We start from the raw sequence: 19,543 nt of genomic DNA on the forward strand, positions 1-19,543 counted from the left end.
CACTTTGGTTCTATCCTCATCTCTTATATAGGCCTATACATACCAGGGGGAAGGATGGCGAGGGGCTCAACAAGAACATTTATGTAAGCCATTAAAGGACACATTTTGCCCAGCTGGTATTGTCATAGTGTAAAAATGCAGCAATGCTCTTTGGGGGGAGGGCTGTTAGACTTATTCATGAAACTGTGAAGGTTTGGAGAGTGGGGGACAATGCACTGATTCCTGTAAGCTGAGATACACTATTTTAGTGGGACAGGCAAGAGTGATGCACCAAAATGCAATTCACTCGGAGAAAATTAAAGTATAAGCCTACAAAATAGAAGGGTTCTTTTTGACAGTCTTTTATTGAATAGGCTAAGCAGCGCGTGTGTCAAATGGTATACATTGGTCATAAGATAATTGATCAGACATGGAATGGTCGATAGGGTGAAAATGTGTGTGAAGGAAAAGAGGAAAGGTGAGATATCAGAGTAAAAACACACAGGGTGCATCATCTCAATAGTCTGGAGTAGCTTCTTCCCAGAAGACACTTTAGAGAATTGAAATGAACCCATAGACAGAGAAGCTTGCTGGCACAGTAATGATTATGTAGTGTCTGGCATGGGAAGCGACATCATTTCTTCCTTCAGAGTAATCACTGATCTGACACGTTTGGATTGGTGAGAGTATCGAGGTGGAAGTCTTGTCCAATCACAGTACAGTATATGATATATGGAGAGATATATTTGCAAATCTATCCAGTAGTACATCAGTGATTACCTCCAGGGTGCATTGGACCAGGGCCCTGGTCTGTCTGAAAGAGGAAGGAAGGGTGGTTCTTTTCCCCAAAGCTGTTGAACAGGTGCATCAGATAAAAGGTCAGTTTGTCTATCAGATCAGAAAGGGTCAGTAAGTCTATCAGCAAAAAAGAGAACATCTCATCCCTCTATGTCCAACTCTCATCAGCATCATTCCATCCCTGTCTCTATGACACTTGCTTTACTCATCTGTTTTTGTTCCCTTGCTTCATCTATCCATCTCATTGGCTCATCACTCCACTCCTCTCATATTGCACTTCTCTGTCTCCCTCTTCCACATCCTCAGTCCATCCATGTACCACACTTTATGTAGTAGAAGAATAGTTTACAACAGGCACAACCCAGATCACTCATCTTTACCTAGAGTGGAAAACACAGGCAAAATTACAATTCAGGGTGAACTATCCCTTTAAGAGCATAATGTACCATCACCATAGTTACAGCATATAGATCTAAACTCCCGTCACTCTCTAGAATGCCCCCTGTGCTCCTCCTAAACAGCTACGAGCTGCTATAAACATAGAAATAAAACAAATGGAAAGGAATGTCTGCGTGTTGTCCTAATTCTAATTCTTTGGCCATGACACTGAAAAGTGATTCTATGGCAGCGGTGCACAACTCAGGTCCTCTAGGCTCGCCATTATGGTAGTAGTTACCTTTAATGTTACAGTAATATCTGCTGGTTTTTGACCTTGTCTCTCCATCAGGAACTCATTTAGATATGAGAAACCTAGTGATTACACTCTCGAGACAATCAACTGTTTCATCAACTGTTCAATCAAAAAGCAAGAATGTGATTGGCAGTTTCACTGAAAGGTCACTTGTTAATGTTCCTGGTTAATCAAGGAAAAAGAATCCCTATGAAATAGAGAGATAGGATGAAACACAGCAGACTCTTGTTCTATTAAGGAGCTGTGCACCAGAGCCATGGGATTACAGAGTTCAGCAAACTCAGTTTGGGATTTAGAATTTGATCGACCACCATGTTGGTTCCAAAAAATCTAGTTCAACAGATCATTGTAGAAGGAATCCATATTGGAATGTTGTGAAACATGTGGAGCCAACATGGAAGATATTTTCCTTAATTCTGTATGGCTCTGGTGGAGTGTAAACATACCATGGCTGTCAATCAGTCAGTCACCATGACAACAAAGCCATTGCAGGAGATTGAAGACAGTTGATACAAAACATGTTTTGGGTGAAATCAAGGTGGTGTTCATCCTATTCTTTAAACAAACCACTGGATATTCCTGTGTAAAATGCCCTTGGACCACCTCAACATAGTTACATGGTCATTAAAAGTGCAATCCATAAATTCGCTTTCTGGTAAAAAAAAAAGTGTAGTCAGCACTTTTTAAAGGGGAGGGGGTAGTAAATGAAAACATTTATATTTTTTCTCAAGTCAATAGTGTTTGAAATTGATCTTGTTGCCACAGGGGACAGAGAACTTGTGGATTGCGCCTTTGAAACCCTTTCCTTTGCAATAATATTGTTCCTATATGTGATAGTTCCCTCAGGTAACGAAGAGTCAGCCAGGACAGGCCAGCTCTGCCTCTACAGTAGGAGACATTTGGAGGATTTCTTCTCAGCGTTGGTGATTTTGACCTCGCGACCTGTGGGGCCCGGCTTCTTGCTGGACTTCAGTAGAATATCTCGAGCCAAAGCCATAAAAGACTACAGAGAGGCAGAAAGAGGTAGAGGGAGAGAGAGGCAGAGAAAGGGTAACAGTAGGCGAGAGGGGGTATGGGGATTATTAGGGTATGTGGCACATGTAACCTGTATGAAAAGGACAACATATCACCCATATTCCCCATGTGAAATGCATACTAAAGGACCAGATAAAGACAGACTCTGTGATTGAATAAAGGACATAAATATAACATATAAAATAACATATTTATCTCACCTCATCAACATTGATGCTGGCCTTTGCACTGGTCTCAAAGAATCTGATCCCATGATCCTTTGCCAGCTGTCAACAACAGAACGCAAGTGTGATTACAGCAGGATATGATGTCACTTCCCTCTCCTAATCAGCAGAGTTTATGCCACGTTCAAAACAACTGGGAACTCAGAAAAATACGAGGTCAAATCATGACGTCAGTGATCTTCAGGTTGAAAAGTCGGAGCTCTTATCCCTCAATGATCCACACATCCATTCATCCATCACTAACATCTGCACATCAGTGTCAATATCATTGAAAGAAAACACTTCATAATCAAAACAATGATCATAAAAATTGTAGAGGCTCACCTTTTCCCCCGTTTCCTTGGATACCTTCCTCTTGGCCTCAATGTCACACTTGTTAGCTAGCAACATCCGGCTGACCCCCGCTGATGCATTCTGGGGGATAAAAGATAGGGAGTTGGCATCCATCACATCCATTTTATATTTCAATGACGTATCCCTCAACTTCTGCCCTTAGTTCTGCCTCCCCAAGCACCCTCTAGGATAGGCTTTAATTCAGCTCTAAATTGGAGCCACGTCTAACTCTTGGTTCAGATGGGAAATCATGAACTAATTTGAAAATGTTCACTTTGAACTGTTATCTTTGTTAACTATGCAAACCAAATTAAACAAATGTAAACATGTTTTTGGGAGTGCAGTTGTATGCCCCGTTATTCACTAAAGGCGCCCCCTTAGAAAACAGACTAACATCTAGTCTCAATGTAACCCTTGTTATTGTGGTTTATAGATGTTGCTCATGTCTCATTTTATTGTTTCAAATCCTTCCTAGAGGTCTGAGAAAATGCTGCCCTCAGTTTCTTTCTGGCCTGTGTCATGTCTTGTCCCTTCCCTCTTTCACAACAGTCTGTCTTGTGTTTCCCTGTCACCAGTCAGTCTGTCGTGTTTCCCTGTCAACAGTCAGTCTGTCGTATTTCCCTGTCAACAGTCAGTCTGTCGTATTTCCCTGTCAACAGTCAGTCTTTGTGTTTTTTCCTGTCAACAGTCAGTCTTTGTGTCACCCTGTCAACAGTCAGGCTTTGTGTTTCCCTGTCAACAGTCAGGCTTTGTGACCCTGTCAACAGTCCGTCTTTGTTTTTACCTGTCAACAGTCCGTCTTTGTGTTTACCTGTCAACAGTCCGTCTTTGTGTTTCCCTGTCAACAGTCAGTCTTTGTGACCCTGTCAACAGTCCGTCTTTGTGTTTACCTGTCAACAGTCCGTCTTTGTGTTGACCTGTCAACAGTCCGTCTTTGTGTTGACCTGTCAACAGTCAGTCTTTGTGACCCTGTCAACAGTCCGTCTTTGTTTTTTTACCTGTCAACAGTCCGTCTTTGTGTTTACCTGTCAACAGTCCGTCTTTGTGACCCTGTCAACAGTCCGTCTTTGTTTTTACCTGTCAACAGTCCGTCTTTGTGTTTACCTGTCAACAGTCCGTCTTTGTGACCCTGTCAACAGTCCGTCTTTGTGTTTACCTGTCAACAGTCCGTCTTTGTGACCCTGTCAACAGTCCGTCTTTGTGTTTACCTGTCAACAGTCCGTCTTTGTGTTGACCTGTCAACAGTCCGTCTTTGTGACCCTGTCAACAGTCCGTCTTTGTGTTTACCTGTCAACAGTCCGTCTTTGTGTTTACCTGTCAACAGTCCGTCTTTGTGACCCTGTCAACAGTCCGTCTTTGTGTTTACCTGTCAACAGTCCGTCTTTGTGTTGACCTGTCAACAGTCCGTCTTTGTGTTGACCTGTCAACAGTCAGTCTTTGTGACCCTGTCAACAGTCCGTCTTTGTTTTTACCTGTCAACAGTCCGTCTTTGTGTTTACCTGTCAACAGTCAGTCTTTGTGACCCTGTCAACAGTCCGTCTTTGTGTTTACCTGTCAACAGTCCGTCTTTGTGTTTACCTGTCAACAGTCCGTCTTTGTGTTTCCCTGTCAACAGTCCGTCTTTGTGTTTCCCTGTCAACAGTCCGTCTTTGTGTTTCCCTGTCAACAGTCCGTCTTTGTGTTTACCTGTCAACAGTCCGTCTTTGTGTTTACCTGTCAACAGTCAGTCTTTGTGACCCTGTCAACAGTCCGTCTTTGTTTTTACCTGTCAACAGTCCGTCTTTGTGTTTACCTGTCAACAGTCCGTCTTTGTGTTTCCCTGTCAACAGTCCGTCTTTGTGTTTCCCTGTCAACAGTCCGTCTTTGTGTTTCCCTGTCAACAGTCCGTCTTTGTGTTTCCCTGTCAACAGTCCGTCTTTGTGTTTACCTGTCAACAGTCCGTCTTTGTGTTCCCATGTCAACAGTCAGTCTTTGTGTTTCCCTGTCAACAGTCAGTCTTTGTGTTCCCCTGTCAACAGTCAGTCTTGTGTTTACCTTTCAACAGTCAGTCTTGTGTTCACCTGTCAACAGTCAGGCTTTGTGTTTACCTGTCAACAGTCAGGCTTTGTGTTTACCTGTCAACAGTCAGGCTTTGTGTTTATCTGTCAACAGTCAATCTGTTTCCCTGTCAACAGTCAATCTGTTTCCCTGTCAACAGTCAGTCTGTTTCCCTGTCAACAGTCAGGCTGTTTCCCTGTCAACAGTCAGTCTGTTACCCTGTCAACAGTCAGTCTGTTTCCCTGTCACCTCCTTGATGCTCTTCATCCAGTTCTGAATGTTCTCGTAGGACTTCTCATCTGTGATGTCATACACCAGGATGATGCCCTGAGAGATCACGGGAGACACGAGTCAGACAAAAATAAAACAATTCTAAATCAACCTGATGGATGTAAGAAATATGATACTAATAGTTTCAGTCATAATCTTACACCCATAATATTCTCTCATATCTACAAAGGTGAAGAGAGAGAAGGCCCGTTTATGCCTGGTGCTAAGATGCCCCTTTTGTCCTGATCTTGTCCACATTCTGATTGTGGTCACAGTTTTAGACAGGTGTAGATGATTAAATCACTTGTGATCTGATTGAGAGAGAGTTGAGAGACTCACCATAGCTCCTCTGTAGTAGGCTGTAGTGATGGTCTTAAACCTCTCCTGCCCTGCTGTGTCCCTGAAAACAGAATACATTAGGGGAAATGTTTCACCTTCTTCAAAAAGTAGCTCTTTGAACACCCTGGAGTACAGATGTAGGATCTTAATTTGAGCCAGTTTGCTACGACAGGAAAATAATCCTGCAGCAACAGGAAATGTGAATTATTATGTGGATTATAATTAATGGACATTTTTGTAAGGGTTGATACATTTTCCATAAGGGTAAATCAAGTCTGAAATTTCAAAGTGGAAATTACACATTTTAGAACCCGTTTTAAAAATCAAATACACTACATTTGATGCTTTGCAGGAAGATTCTCATCAACAAAAGCGTGATTAAATTAAGATCCTACATCTGTAGTAAGCACTGAAACTACTGCAGATTTGTCTGTGTTGGCAGCTGTTCTTTCTCTACACATTTCCTGTTTTTCTAATGCAGCACCCAATTCAAAGAGTACACTGATTACACATACATATCCAGAGTAATACAGCCTTTACACACGTGTGTCCAGCACATCATTTATCCACGCTTCTGCAAAAACATTACGCTATGGTCACACTAATGTTCTCACAGCACAGAACGTAGAAGTTCCCCACCTACACACTGAGCTATGGTCAGCAAAGGAGGTTGGTGGCACCTTAAATTGGGGAGAACAGGCTCGTTCTAATGACTGGAGCGGAATAAGTGGAATGGTAACAAATACATCAAACACATGGTTTCCAGGTGTTTGGTGCCCTTCACTTTACTCCGTTCATGCCATTCTCCCCTCAGCAGCCTCCTGTGATGGTCAGTATGGCATATCCCCCCCTAATGGCTCAAGTCAGGATTTGGGGAGGTTAACCTGATCCTGTATCAAAGGACAACTTCTACCAGGGGTGTGGAATCCACAGAGATGAGACGTATGTTTTATGCCAGTTCAATAAACTCTTTACGGCTGATTCAGACTTCATGTCTGGCTTTCTGATAACTCACTGGCATTCACTGACAGATAAAACATAGGTGAAGTCATAGCCTACACCAAAGGCCTTGCCAGTCAATATCTCAGTGTACTCAGTGACATATGCCAGATATACACTATATATAAAAAACTCTTCTAAAATTAGTGGGTTCGGCTATTTCAGCCACACCCATTGCTGACAGGTGTATAAAAATCGAGCACACCGCCATGCAATCTCCATCGATAAACATTGGCAGTAGAATGGCCTTACTGAAGAGCTCAGTGACTTTGAATGTGGCACCGTCATAGGATGCAACCTTTCCAACAAGTCAGTTCGTGCTAGAGCTGCCCAAGTCAACTGTAAGTGCTGTTATTGTGAAGTGGAAACGTCTAGGAGCAACAACGGCTCAGCCGTGAAGTGGTAGGCCACAAAAGCTCACAGAACGGGACTGCTGAGTGCTGAAGCACGTACCGTGTAAAAATTGTCTGTTGTAACACTCACTACCAAGTTCCAAACTGCCTCTGCATAAGAAGTGTTCATCGGGAGCTTGATGAAATGGGTTTCCATGGCCGAACAGCCTCACACAAGCCTAAGATCTCCATTCGCAATGCCAAGCGTCAGCTAGAGTGGTGTAAAGCTCGCTGCCATTGGACTCTGGAGCAGTAGAAACATGTTCTCTGGAATAATGAATCACGCTTCACCATCTGGCAGTCCGACCGACAAATCTGGGTTTGGCTGATGCCAGGAGAACGCCACCTGCCCCAATGCATAGTGCCAACTGTACAGTTTGGTGGAGGAGGAATAATGGTCTGGGGATGTTTTTCATGGTTCGGGTTAGGCCCCTTAGTTCCAGTGAAGGGAAATCTTAACACTACAACATACAATGACATTCTGGACGATTCTGTGCTTCCAACTTTGTGGCAACAGTTTGGGGAAGGCCCTTTCCTGTTTCAGCATAACAAAGCCCCCGTGCACAAAGCCAGGTCCATACAAAAATGGTTTGTCGAGATTGGTGTGTTAGAACTTGACTGGTTTACCCAGGTGGTAAGGGTAGGCAACAACACATCTGCCATGTTGATTCGCAACACTGGGGCCCCTCAGGTGTGCATGTTGAGTCCCCTCCTGTACTCCCTGTTCACCCACGACTGCGTGGCCAAGCACGACTCCAACGCCATCATTAAGTTTGCTGACGACACAACAGTGGTAGGCCTGATCACCGACAACAATGAGACAACCTATATGGAGGAGTTCAGAGACGTGGCAGTGTGGTGCCAGAACAACAACCTCTCTCTCTCAATGTGAGCAAGACAAAGGAGCTGATCGTGGACTATAGGAAAAGGAAGGCCGAACAGGCCCCCAATAACATCGACGGGACTGAAGTGGAGCGGGTCGAGAGTTTCAAGTTCCTTGGTGTCCACATCACCAAGACAGTTGTGAAAGGGGCACGACAACACCTTTTCGGCATGGGTCCCCAGATCCTCAATAAGTTCTATAGCTGCACCATCGGGTGGCAAGTAGCCTAGTGGTTAGAGCATTGGACTTGTAACTGAAAGGTTGCAAGATCGAATCCCCGAGCTGACATGGTAAAAATCTGTCGTTCTGCCCCTGAACAAGGCAGTTAACCCACTGTTCCTAGGCCGTCATTGAAAATAAGAATTTGTTCTTAACTGACTTGCCTAGTTAAATAAAGGTAAAATAAAAAAATCAAGAGCATCCTGACCAGTTACATCAGTGCCTGGTATGGATCTGACCGTAAGGCACTACAAATGGTAGTGTGTACAGCCCAGTACATCACTGGGGCCAAGCTTCCTGACATCCAGGACCTATATACTAGATGTGTCAAAGGAAGGCCCAAAAAATTGTCAACAACTCCAGTCACCCAAGTCATAGACTGTTCTCTCTGCTACCGCAAGGCAAGCGGTACCGGAGAGCCAAGTCTAGGAACAAAAGGCTCCTTAACAGCTTCTACCCCCAAGCCATAAGACTGCTGAACAACTAATCAAATGGCCACCCGGACTATTACATTGTCCCCCTACATTTCTTGAACTGCATTGTTGGTTAAGGGCTTGTAAGTAAGCATTTCACGGTAAGGGCTACACCTGTTTTATTTGGCGCATGTGACAAATACAATTTGATTAGATTTTGATTTGTAGTGTATATTGCAGCTATTGCATACTGGGTTGCATGCCTTTAGTCTAACAAGACGAATAAAATCTAAATCTTGCATTCCTAAGGTCTTGTACTACAATCAGTGAGTGGTGACCCTTTGAGTGACATTTGGACAGAAAACCAACATAAACAGTTGGTTGTTTTGGTAAAAAGGGAGGTTCCTCTTTCCTCTGAGAAAGAGAAGTAGACACACGTCCAGAACACACGAGGAGTTGAATAAAATCTGTGTGTCGGTCCCATAACCGTCATCCCTCTTAGAGAGCAGCAAACAGTAGTCCTAAATGGACCTTTCATTCTTTCTTTGCCTGGATCCTCTTCTCTTACCAGACTTGCAGTTTGACTTTCTTTCCCTCCACGTCTATCGTCTTTACTTTAAAGTCGATGCCTGAAGAAAGGATGGGCGGATGACAGAGAGAGGGGAGGGAGGAGGTCGACAGGAAGGGAGGGAAGACAATGAGTTAAATTCCCAGACACATTGCAGCAAATATAGGTCATGCCAATTAAACCATTTTGACATGCATGGAGGGTGAGACAGGCATTCCCAATTCATCAAACCTTCACTGGGATAGTAAAGTCTGGCTAGCTAGTAAAGTCTGTCTGCCCCATTCTGCCACACACACACACACACACACACACACACACACACACACACACACACACACACACACACACACACACACACAGTCTCTGGGTTTGTTATTGTCTGGGTTTCCTGCAGGACAGGGACGGTCAGAGAAAGAGAGGGATGGCAGAGAGAGAGAGAGAGAGAGGACAGAGAGAGAGGACAGAGAAGATGGAAGTCTTAAACTGTGAATTCCAAGGGAGGACAACCATTTTTCTGATAATAAGACTGAAAAGAGATAGGAGATAGGAGGAATGGGGGTGGGTGGACCCTCTGGGTAAAGTGAGGGAGGGGAGAGGGGGATATGGAGAAGATATAGAAACAACAGCAGCACAGCAACAATGTAGGTGAACTACAATAGGGATATCAGATTGAGATATAGGAAGACAGTGATAGAGACGTGTAGAGACATGAACACAGCAGAACTGGAAACGTGAGATAACTGCGTGGTGAAAGTGATAAGAACTTGGCATTATGTGTTAGCTGACAGAATGGTGCCAATATCAGCAATGACGAATTTAAAGGGTTGCTGAATATTTTTGGGCCGATTAGGCTATAACCGATTAAATGGGATTTCGTAGAACTAGGATACATACCGATAGTTGATATGTAGGTTGAGTTGAAGTTGTCCTCAGCAAATCGAATAATCAGACATGTTTTCCCCACTCCACTATCTCCGATGAGTAATAATTTGAAAAGGAAGTCGTACTTCTTCGCCATAATGTTTTTCAAAGGTTTTGGTGAATGATCAGAAACGATGACCTTTTACAAAACTAGTACACTTTCCAATGTTCTTCTTACACTTATTTGTAACGTTTAAGAGGTTAACAAATGCCTTAAAAAGTATTGCTCAACATACACAAAGGTCAAAATTACACTCTCATTTCTCCTGGGGAGTTTCTGCTTTTCTTTAGCATAAAATCCGCTTGTTTTCCCTTTCCCTTGAAAACTGTCACCGGTAAATACGGTTCTCCCCCAATGTCTCTTTTGGTCCGAGAAAAATAAAACAGAACGCCACAAGTTAAAAACGAAAGTTGGAACAAACGCTTCTGCACTTCAATGGGCTATACAAAACTACAGCGCCACAAAGCTTTGTTAAAATCCATTTATCAAGCCAAAATGTCAAGTTATTTTCTTCCAAAGGCCGATTAACATACATCCATTCCACAGACAGGGCTACGTTTTCGCCCAAAAACTTTCTCCTGCCGAAATTCACGTAGGATTACGTCGAGGGAGAGGTTCAGTTATTACAGTGGAGGGAACAGACTGAAATGGGACAGCAGGAATGGCCGAGACTGCTTATAGACAGCAGAGGGCGCTCGACCATATGGGCGCTCAGCCCCATGTACTGAAATATGTCATAATATCTCTGTATACGTGTATCCTTAGTACCATATTTATTTTTCGTGGATAAAACAACGAGTAACAAACACGGTTTGACTGACAATTAAATGAAAAGATGAGGTGGATGAGAAATACAAAATTGAATGTCTCTATTAAAAATTAAGTGGTCTCTCCCTCACACTGCGAGAGAAATCTAACAAAATCAAATGTGCCAGTAAGGCTAGTTATACATGGCGCTGAACAAAACCTGTGTGTAGACCTGTGTGATTTGGAAGAAAGAGTTGACCTCACAAACATGGCCTCCTTTGCCTCGCCTCCTTGACACGTAATGGCGACAAAACACTTCCGGCCCCTGCTCCTCGGCCCCGTTCATTTATTAACTGTCAACTTCCGGTTGATCCTTCTTTTCGGCAACGGCTACAAACTCGCCAACATGCCAGTAAGTGCGCACACAGGCAATATAACCCTTGCTTCAGCCTTGGGAATTTTGTTTGAGCGGGACATGACCAGATCCATCGACGTATTAGAACTTTGCAAATATTCAGATTTATTTATATTCGGGATTATTCAACCAATGGATAGCTAGAACAATCTTAAACCGCGTGCCAAGCGCGTGCTGTGGTCTGCTGAATTGACGCAATATGGCGGCGTACATGCAATAGAAAGCATGGACTGACATGTAACTAGCTAGTTAACTAGTTTGATGTTTAGTGATTGTTTCTAAGCATTTGACAGCGCTTGTACACGATGCAGTTTGACTAGATATGCGCATTCCTTGACTTATGTTTGATAGTGGACGTACGGAGGCTTTAGCTAAACAAGCTAACGTTAAAAAGCGTAGGCTAGCCAGTACTAGCCAGGCGTTCACCCAACGAACATTTATGTCAAATGTTTTTGATTATACTAACTTATGTACACGTTTCCTGTATGGACATTGTTTTAACTTGTTAGCTAGCTAGATTATCAAATGGACTTTCCCATCTGCATTTTCTAAGATGGCCACCCTCTGGTTTCTCTTTCAGCTCGCAAAGGACCTGTTGCAACCAACCTCCGAGGAGGAGAAGAGGAGTCACAAGAAGAAGCGTCTTGTACAGAGCCCTAACTCGTATTTTATGGATGTCAAATGTCCAGGTTAGTGTGTCTCCCTGTAGCTTAGCTAGAAGTGACTCCCCGGCTCAGCTCACACCAAACGCAGCCGTTATTGTAAATAAGAATGTGTTCTTAACGTATTTTTTTTTTAAGTAGTCAGTTAACTAAACTGACCATGGTTTAGTATCTAGGGATGTGGTCCCATATTCAACTGACAGGTCATTGGTTTGCCTGTCTTCAGTAAAACTGGTCAGTCCACCAAAGGGAGAGTTTGCATGGCCAATGGAAACTCAACGCCAGGGTTGTGGGTTTGATTCCCACAGGGGAACAGTACAAAATGAATGCGCTCTTCTATAAGTTGTCAGATAGATGACTTAAATGTAAATCTAGTCTGGTAGTTATTGATTACTGAGACTGACTTGTTTCTAGAGGGATGTGTAGTGACTTGCCTTTGTGTTGCCCATTCATTGTCTCCAGAGTGAATGAGGTGTCAACCAAGGCATACAGTAACCATGTGGTTGTCTTTTTTTGGAAAGGAGTCTCCACTGATTCCTTTCAATAACTGCAACTGCAAGAACACAACAGTAATTAGAACATCATTTGTGTGTGTGATTTGTTGGGACTGAAAACACGAGTATGTCTCGTTCAGGACATTGAGGTGAATGTTAATTTGTCTGAACTGTTCTCTACAGGATGCTATAAGATCACGACAGTGTTCAGTCACGCCCAGACAGTCGTCCTGTGTGTCGGATGCTCCACAGTCCTGTGTCAACCTACAGGGGGTAAAGCACGCCTCACAGAAGGTACTATATTACACACACTCCGAGCCTTCCACACAGTGTCCAGGATGGAAAAATACTGTTGGACATAATTGATGCCTTTATGTGTTGCCCATTCATTGTCTCCAGAGTGAATGAGGTGTCAACCAAGGCATACAGTAACCTTGTTGGCTGTCTTTTGTTTGGAAGGAGTCTCCACTGATTCCTTTCAATAACTGCAACTGCAAGAACACACTAGTATACAGAAATAATAAATTTCTAGTTGTAATAGTCTGACCTGCCACTCTCTAGGATCATGCCATGAGGTGTCAAATTAAACTCCTTTTTGTTATCCAGTTGTAAATGTAGTGACCACATTTACTGACCATGACCCAAATAATTTAATGTATTGCTTTTCAGTTGCCCCCATTGAAGCATGACCCTTGACCAGCTCAGCTGGCTTGGTTTGTGTTCACCACAGCTCAGGTTGGCAGTGTTTGTAGGGCTAGGAATGGCCAGGGACCTCACAATATTATCATAACAATACTTAGAGGAAAATTCCACCCAAAACCACTCATTCCTATCATTTACAGTGCTACATAACACTGTGGGCAATATGTTTTGTGAACAAATGTTTCATTTTGTTATGATAAGGTTGGTAGCAACATGTAAAAAATCATTTTGGAAATCTGTTGCAGGTCAAGTCGACTACAAAATCCACAATGCAAAGCTCTATAGGCTAGCTAGGTAGGTAGCTGGCTCGCAAACTTACCTCAACACAACACCAAAGTCAATAACAGCATATGAAGTTGCTAGTTAGGTGTGAAATCACCTAAAACTGCACTATCAATTTAGGTGTCTACAATCTCACCATTTTCAACCTGCAGATCGATGTGCCTCATCGTGGAGTCTGACATTCACAGCAGCACCATGCAATGAAGAAGCAGACACAGGAGGAATGTGTTTGACCCTCTGTTAAATTACACATTTCGATGTAAGAAAATTGCAAAAAAACATGATAAATGGCTCATTCGAGAGAAGACAACCTCTCGTGTTATGACATCGGCCCGTATTAAAATCTGACATATATGACAGACTGTTTTGCAATCTAAAAGTCATTCCTATTAACTTCCAGGGTAGTGAGACCCTATCAGTGCTACATCATACCGGCCTGAATTTCTGGCTGCTTGAGCGGCAATGGCTCAGATACACATGAAATGACCAGGGAATTGATAGAACATCACCCAGAGATGCACAAAAACACAACATTCAAAATGGGTGAATCTTTATTCAAAGTGCTGAAACGATGTGTATTGCGATTTGACGTTAAACATATTTCTCACTATATGATCTGTGCTGTTTCCAGGTGGAACCTATTCCCTGTATTGTTTAATTGGTGACAGCGGTGCTATATACCGTTTCCTGGATCACCAGTCAGTTGGTCAATATTGTCCTAGTATTAATGATTGACAATATTGGCATGCAGTGAGTTCCTAGTGAATGTCTGTCCATATAACATGCTGACTGGACCATGTTGGTTTTGTATGTCCACACCAGACGCGATCCAAGACGCGCAGATTGAAATATCAAAACGAGCTCTGAACCAACAATATACTAAGATATAAACGCAACATGTGTTGGTTTCATGAGCTGAAATACAATATCCCTGTTAGTGAGCATATCTCCTTTGCCAAGATAATCCACCTGACAGGTGTGGTATATCAAGAAGCTAATTCAACAGCATGATCATTACACAGGTTCCCCTTGTGCTGGGGACAAAAGGCCACTCAAATGTGCAGTTTTGTCAGACAACACAATGCCACAGATGTCTGGAGTTGAGGGAGTGTGCAATTGGCAAGCTGACTGCAGGAATATCCACCAGAGCTGTTGCCAGAGAATTTAAAGTTTCTCTACCATAACCTGCCTCCAACGTCGTTTTAAGGAATTTGGCAGTACATCCAATTGCCCTCACAACAGCAGACCACTTGTATGGCGTCGTGTGGGTGAGCAGTTTGCTGATGTCAACATTGTGAACAGAGTGCCCCCGGGTTACGGTATGGGCAGGAATAAGATACGAATACAATTGCATTTTATCAATGGCAATTTGAATGCACAGAAATAACATGACGAGATCCTGAGACCCATTTTTTTTTTTAAAGTTATCTTAGACCAACAGATGCATATCTGTATTCCCAGTCATGTGAAATCCATTGATTAGGGCCTAATGAGTTTATTTAAATTGACTGATTTCCTCATGAACTGTATTTCAGTAATATCTTTGAAATGGTTGTATTTTTGTTCAGGTCGAAACAAAACATTTAGCTAGCTAGCTGTTGTGAGCTAATTTGTCCTGGTAGATAAACATTGGGTTATTTTACCTGAAATGCACAAGGTCATTTCTTTCTGGATCTTTGTAGAATATTGACCAATTTTGAGTTGCACACAATTGTGTGTTCTCTACTCCGACAATCCACAGATAAAAGGGGAAACCTAGTTAGTTTCTATTAATCTCTCCTTCTGTAGTCTTCTTCTGTGGACTTTGTCGGTTGGCAACCAACTTTAAAGTGCATTACCATCACCGACTGGACTGGTGTGTGGACCTTTAGTTCATATTTCAATAACCAACGTGGGTATATGCTCCTAAAAACCAATGAGGAGATGGGAGAGGTGGGACTTGCAGTGCATCAAGCATCAAAAATAGAACCAAGTTTATTTTAGCGCCTGGCTACGCAGACGTGTGTGCAGTTTAGATGAAATGATTGAATAACCGCTAGTCTGTCAGTCTGGCCTTATCAATAGTAGTTTGATCTCCTCAATCTCCCTGCCATATAAAAGTAAAATTTGTCTGGGACCATAACCTACTCCTCTTTCTCCTTCACCCAGGATGCTCATTCAGGAGAAAACAGCACTAGACTCTCAGCAATGGAGCTTGTTGGACGAGAGACCCAAGGGAGGAGAGACGGGATTGACCCCACAGTGACCCTGCTCAGGAAGTGACGACACGAGAGGAAAAGTGGAGATGAAACTGAAGAGGAAAGATGGTGTTGAGCTCTGCTTTGTGTACGTAGAGAGAGAACGTCCCCTGGCATGATGACATCACTGTAACACCACTCCACTGGTCTTTCTCTCACTTCTTAATAAAGTTTAGCTTTTTCATTAAAGAATCCAGTTTACTTGTCAGTCTTTGATCCAGGTGTCAAATATGTTTGACTCTATTGTAAGCTGGTCCTAGATCTATGCCTGAACAACTCTCTAGAGACCCTGTTCAAGTAGACCCACTGTTCTTTAATCAGGGTTGTCACTCATTCCATGGAGGACCTAGGGTCTGCTGGATTTTCCCTTTCAATTAAGACCTAGACAACCAGGTGAGGACAGTAACTTACTAATCAGTGACCTTAATTCAACCAAGTACAAGGGAGTAGAGACCCCGCAGACACTCGTCCCTCTGGAATGAGTTTGACACCTGTGCCTTAAATGGACCAATGCAACACACTGACGGCGTTTGGCAGGAAATTGTTTAGTTGAAGGTTTTAACATGGATCATTCACAGGGCTGTTAGTGTCACCGTGTGCTCCAGAGCCAGTTGCGTCTGCGGATGATCCTTTCTGTGTCTGGGGACGAGGGTCTGATCCAGGGAGAGAAACGCACCGTCCTGCTGCATTCCACTGGAGAACACACACAACCCTCCCTAAGACTGCTGCATTCCACTGGAGAACACACACCATCTTAGACACAACCCTCCCTAAGACTGCTGCATTCCACTGGAGAACACACACCATCTTAGACACAACCCTCCCTAAGACTGCTGCATTCCACTGGAGAACACACACAACCCTCCCTAAGACTGCTGCATTCCACTGGAGAACATACACAACCCTCCCTAAGACTGCTGCATTCCACTGGAGAACACACACAACCCTCCCTAAGACTGCTGCATTCCACTGGAGAACACACACAACCCTCCCTAAGACTGCTGCATTCCACTGGAGAACACACACCATCTTAGACACAACCCTCCCTAAGACTGCTGCATTCCACTGGAGAACACACACAACCCTCCCTAAAACTGCTGCATTCCACTGGAGAACACACACCATCTTAGACACAACCCTCCCTAAGACTGCTGCATTCCACTGGAGAACACACACCATCTTAGACACAACCCTCCCTAAGACTGCTGCATTCCACTGGAGAACACACACAACCCTCCCTAAGACTGCTGCATTCCACTGGAGAACATACACAACCCTCCCTAAGACTGCTGCATTCCACTGGAGAACACACACAACCCTCCCTAAGACTGCTGCATTCCACTGGAGAACACACACAACCCTCCCTAAGACTACTGCATTCCACTGGAGAACACACACCATCTTAGACACAACCCTCCCTAAGACTGCTGCATTCCACTGGAGAACACACACAACCCTCCCTAAAACTGCTGCATTCCACTGGAGAACACACACCATCTTAGACACAACCCTCCCTAAGACTGCTGCATTCCACTGGAGAACATACACCATCTTAGACACAACCCTCCCTAAGACTGCTGCATTCCACTGGAGAACACACACAACCCTCCCTAAGACTGCTGCATTCCACTGGAGAACATACACCATCTTAGACACAACCCTCCCTAAGACTGCTGCATTCCACTGGAGAACAATTACCGCCGATATAAAACGTACAAATTTATGCTACCTGATGCACCAATATAGTAGAAGGTAACTGGTACTGACGTGTGTTTGGGTACAGGCCGACCACCGGGACAGGAACCGTCTGCATGCAGGAGTTGTACACTGACAAATACAGAAGTGTTGACTGTCACTAGAGTAGGGAGTAAGTCACCACCAACTGAGAGGTTAGTTACTTATAAATAAGGTGGTGGTGGTGTGGTTAGTTACCTATGAACAAGGTAGTGGTGGTGTGGTTAGTTACCTATGAACAAGGTAGTGGTGGTGTGGTTATTTACCTATGAATAAGGTAATGGTGGTGTGGTTAGTTACCTATGAACAAGGTAGTGGTGGTGTGGTTATTTACCTATGAACAAGGTAGTGGTGGTGTGGTTATTTACCTATGAATAAGGTAATGGTGGTGTGGTTAGTTACCTATGAACAAGGTAGTGGTGGTGTGGTTAGTTACCTATGAACAAGGGAGTGGTGGTGTGGTTAGTTACCTATGAATAAGGTAGTGGTGGTGTGGTTAGTTACCTATGAATAAGGTAGTGGGTGGTGTGGTTAGTTACCTATGAACAAGGTAGTGGCGGTGTGGTTAGTTACCTATGAATAAGGTTGTGGTGGTGTGGTTAGTTACCTATGAACAAGGTAGTGGTGGTGTGGTTAGTTACCTATGAATAAGGTAGTGTGGTTAGTTACCTATGAATAAGGTAGTGTGGTTAGTTACCTATGAATAAGGTAGTGGTGGTGTGGTTAGTTACCTATGAATAAGGTAGTGGTGGTGTGGTTAGTTACCTATGAATAAGGTAGTGGTGGTGTGGTTAGTTACCTATGAATAAGGTAGTGGTGGTGTGGTTAGTTACCTATGAATAAGGTAGTGGGTGGTGTGGTTAGTTACCTATGAACAAGGTAGTGGCGGTGTGGTTAGTTACCTATGAATAAGGTAGTGGTGGTGTGGTTAGTTACCTATGAACAAGTTAGTGGTGGTGTGGTTAGTTACCTATGAATAAGGTAGTGGTGGTGTGGTTAGTTACCTATGAATAAGGTAATGGTGGTGTGGTTAGTTACCTATGAATAAGGTAGTGGTGGTGTGGTTAGTTACCTATGAATAAGGTAGTGGTGGTGTGGTTAGTTACCTATGAATAAGGTAGTGGTGGTGTGGTTAGTTACCTATGAACAAGGTAGTGGTGGTGTGGTTAGTTACCTATGAACAAGGTAGTGGTGGTGTGGTTAGTTACCTATGAACAAGGTAGTGGTGGTGTGGTTAGTTACCTATGAATAAGGTAGTGGTGGTGTGGTTAGTTACCTAAGAATAAGGTAGTGGTGGTGTGGTTAGTTACCTATGAATAAGGTAGTGGTGGTGTGGTTAGTTACCTATGTATAAGGTAGTGGTGGTGTGGTTAGTTACCTATGAACAAGGTTGTGGTGAAGAGTGGTTAGATAGTTACCTATGAATAAGGTTGTGGTGGTGTGGTTAGTTACCTATGAATAAGGTAGTGGTGGTGTGGTTAGTTACCTATGAATAAGGTAATGGTGGTGTGGTTAGTTACCTATGAATAAGGTAGTGGTGGTGTGGTTAGTTACCTATGAATAAGGTAGTGGTGGTGTGGTTAGTTACCTATGAATAAGGTAGTGGTGGTGTGGTTAGTTACCTATGAACAAGGTAGTGGTGGTGTGGTTAGTTACCTATGAACAAGGTAGTGGTGGTGTGGTTAGTTACCTATGAACAAGGTAGTGGTGGTGTGGTTAGTTACCTATGAATAAGGTAGTGGTGGTGTGGTTAGTTACCTATGAATAAGGTAGTGGTGGTGTGGTTAGTTACCTATGAATAAGGTAGTGGTGTTGTGGTTAGTTACCTATGTATAAGGTAGTGGTGGTGTGGTTAGTTACCTATGAACAAGGTTGTGGTGAAGAGTGGTTAGATAGTTACCTATGAATAAGGTTGTGGTGGTGTGGTTAGTTACCTATGAATAAGGTAGTGGTGGTGTGGTTAGTTACCTATGAACAAGGTAGTGGTGGTGTGGTTAGTTACCTATGAATAAGGTAGTGGTGGTGTGGTTAGTTACCTATGAATAAGGTAGTGGTGGTGTGGTTAGTTACCTATGAACAAGGTAGTGGTGGTGTGGTTAGTTACCTATGAATAAGGTAGTGGTGGTGTGGTTAGTTACCTATGAATAAGGTAGTGGTGGTGTGGTTAG

The 19,543-nt window shown here is 43.4% G+C and overlaps 2 protein-coding genes and 2 non-coding genes across 7 annotated transcripts; 3 read left to right on the forward strand and 1 right to left on the reverse strand.

Annotated features, from left to right (window-relative positions):
- Window positions 1-325: 325 nt before the first annotated feature.
- Window positions 326-11,169, reverse strand: LOC139572702 (ras-related protein Rab-13). The gene is made up of 7 exons (XM_071395400.1): window positions 10,075-11,169; window positions 9,181-9,241; window positions 5,707-5,767; window positions 5,347-5,424; window positions 3,052-3,141; window positions 2,704-2,769; window positions 326-2,471 (listed from the first exon to the last, which is right to left on the reverse strand). Exons 1-7 carry the CDS (start codon window positions 10,196-10,198, stop codon window positions 2,352-2,354), a joined length of 600 nt encoding a protein of 199 aa, XP_071251501.1. The 5' UTR covers window positions 10,199-11,169; the 3' UTR covers window positions 326-2,351.
- LOC139572703 (small ribosomal subunit protein eS27-like) lies at window positions 11,103-15,833 on the forward strand. Of its 4 annotated transcripts, none has more exons than XR_011674461.1 (6): window positions 11,123-11,261; window positions 11,845-11,953; window positions 12,604-12,714; window positions 13,368-13,416; window positions 13,557-13,663; window positions 15,553-15,833. XR_011674461.1 is itself a non-coding variant. In XM_071395401.1 (6 exons), the coding sequence occupies exons 1-5, from the start codon at window positions 11,151-11,153 to the stop codon at window positions 13,646-13,648; spliced, it is 504 nt and encodes a 167-aa protein (XP_071251502.1). In that variant the 5' UTR covers window positions 11,123-11,150; the 3' UTR covers window positions 13,649-13,663; window positions 15,553-15,833. The 4 variants fall into 4 exon arrangements, 3 of the variants coding, with proteins under 3 accessions (XP_071251504.1, XP_071251502.1, XP_071251503.1); XM_071395401.1 differs by having other exon boundaries at window positions 13,525-13,663; XM_071395402.1 differs by lacking the exon at window positions 13,557-13,663.
- On the forward strand, window positions 12,358-12,498 carry LOC139574888 (small nucleolar RNA SNORA13). Its single transcript, XR_011674846.1, has one exon. It is a non-coding gene; the product is annotated as a small nucleolar RNA SNORA13 (small nucleolar RNA).
- LOC139574890 (small nucleolar RNA SNORA13) lies at window positions 12,787-12,925 on the forward strand. The gene has a single exon (XR_011674848.1). It is a non-coding gene; the product is annotated as a small nucleolar RNA SNORA13 (small nucleolar RNA).
- Window positions 15,834-19,543: the final 3,710 nt, after the last annotated feature.

Source organism: Salvelinus alpinus, chromosome 4, assembly GCF_045679555.1.
Source record: "Salvelinus alpinus chromosome 4, SLU_Salpinus.1, whole genome shotgun sequence".
NCBI classification, from domain to species: Eukaryota; Metazoa; Chordata; class Actinopteri; order Salmoniformes; family Salmonidae; genus Salvelinus; species Salvelinus alpinus.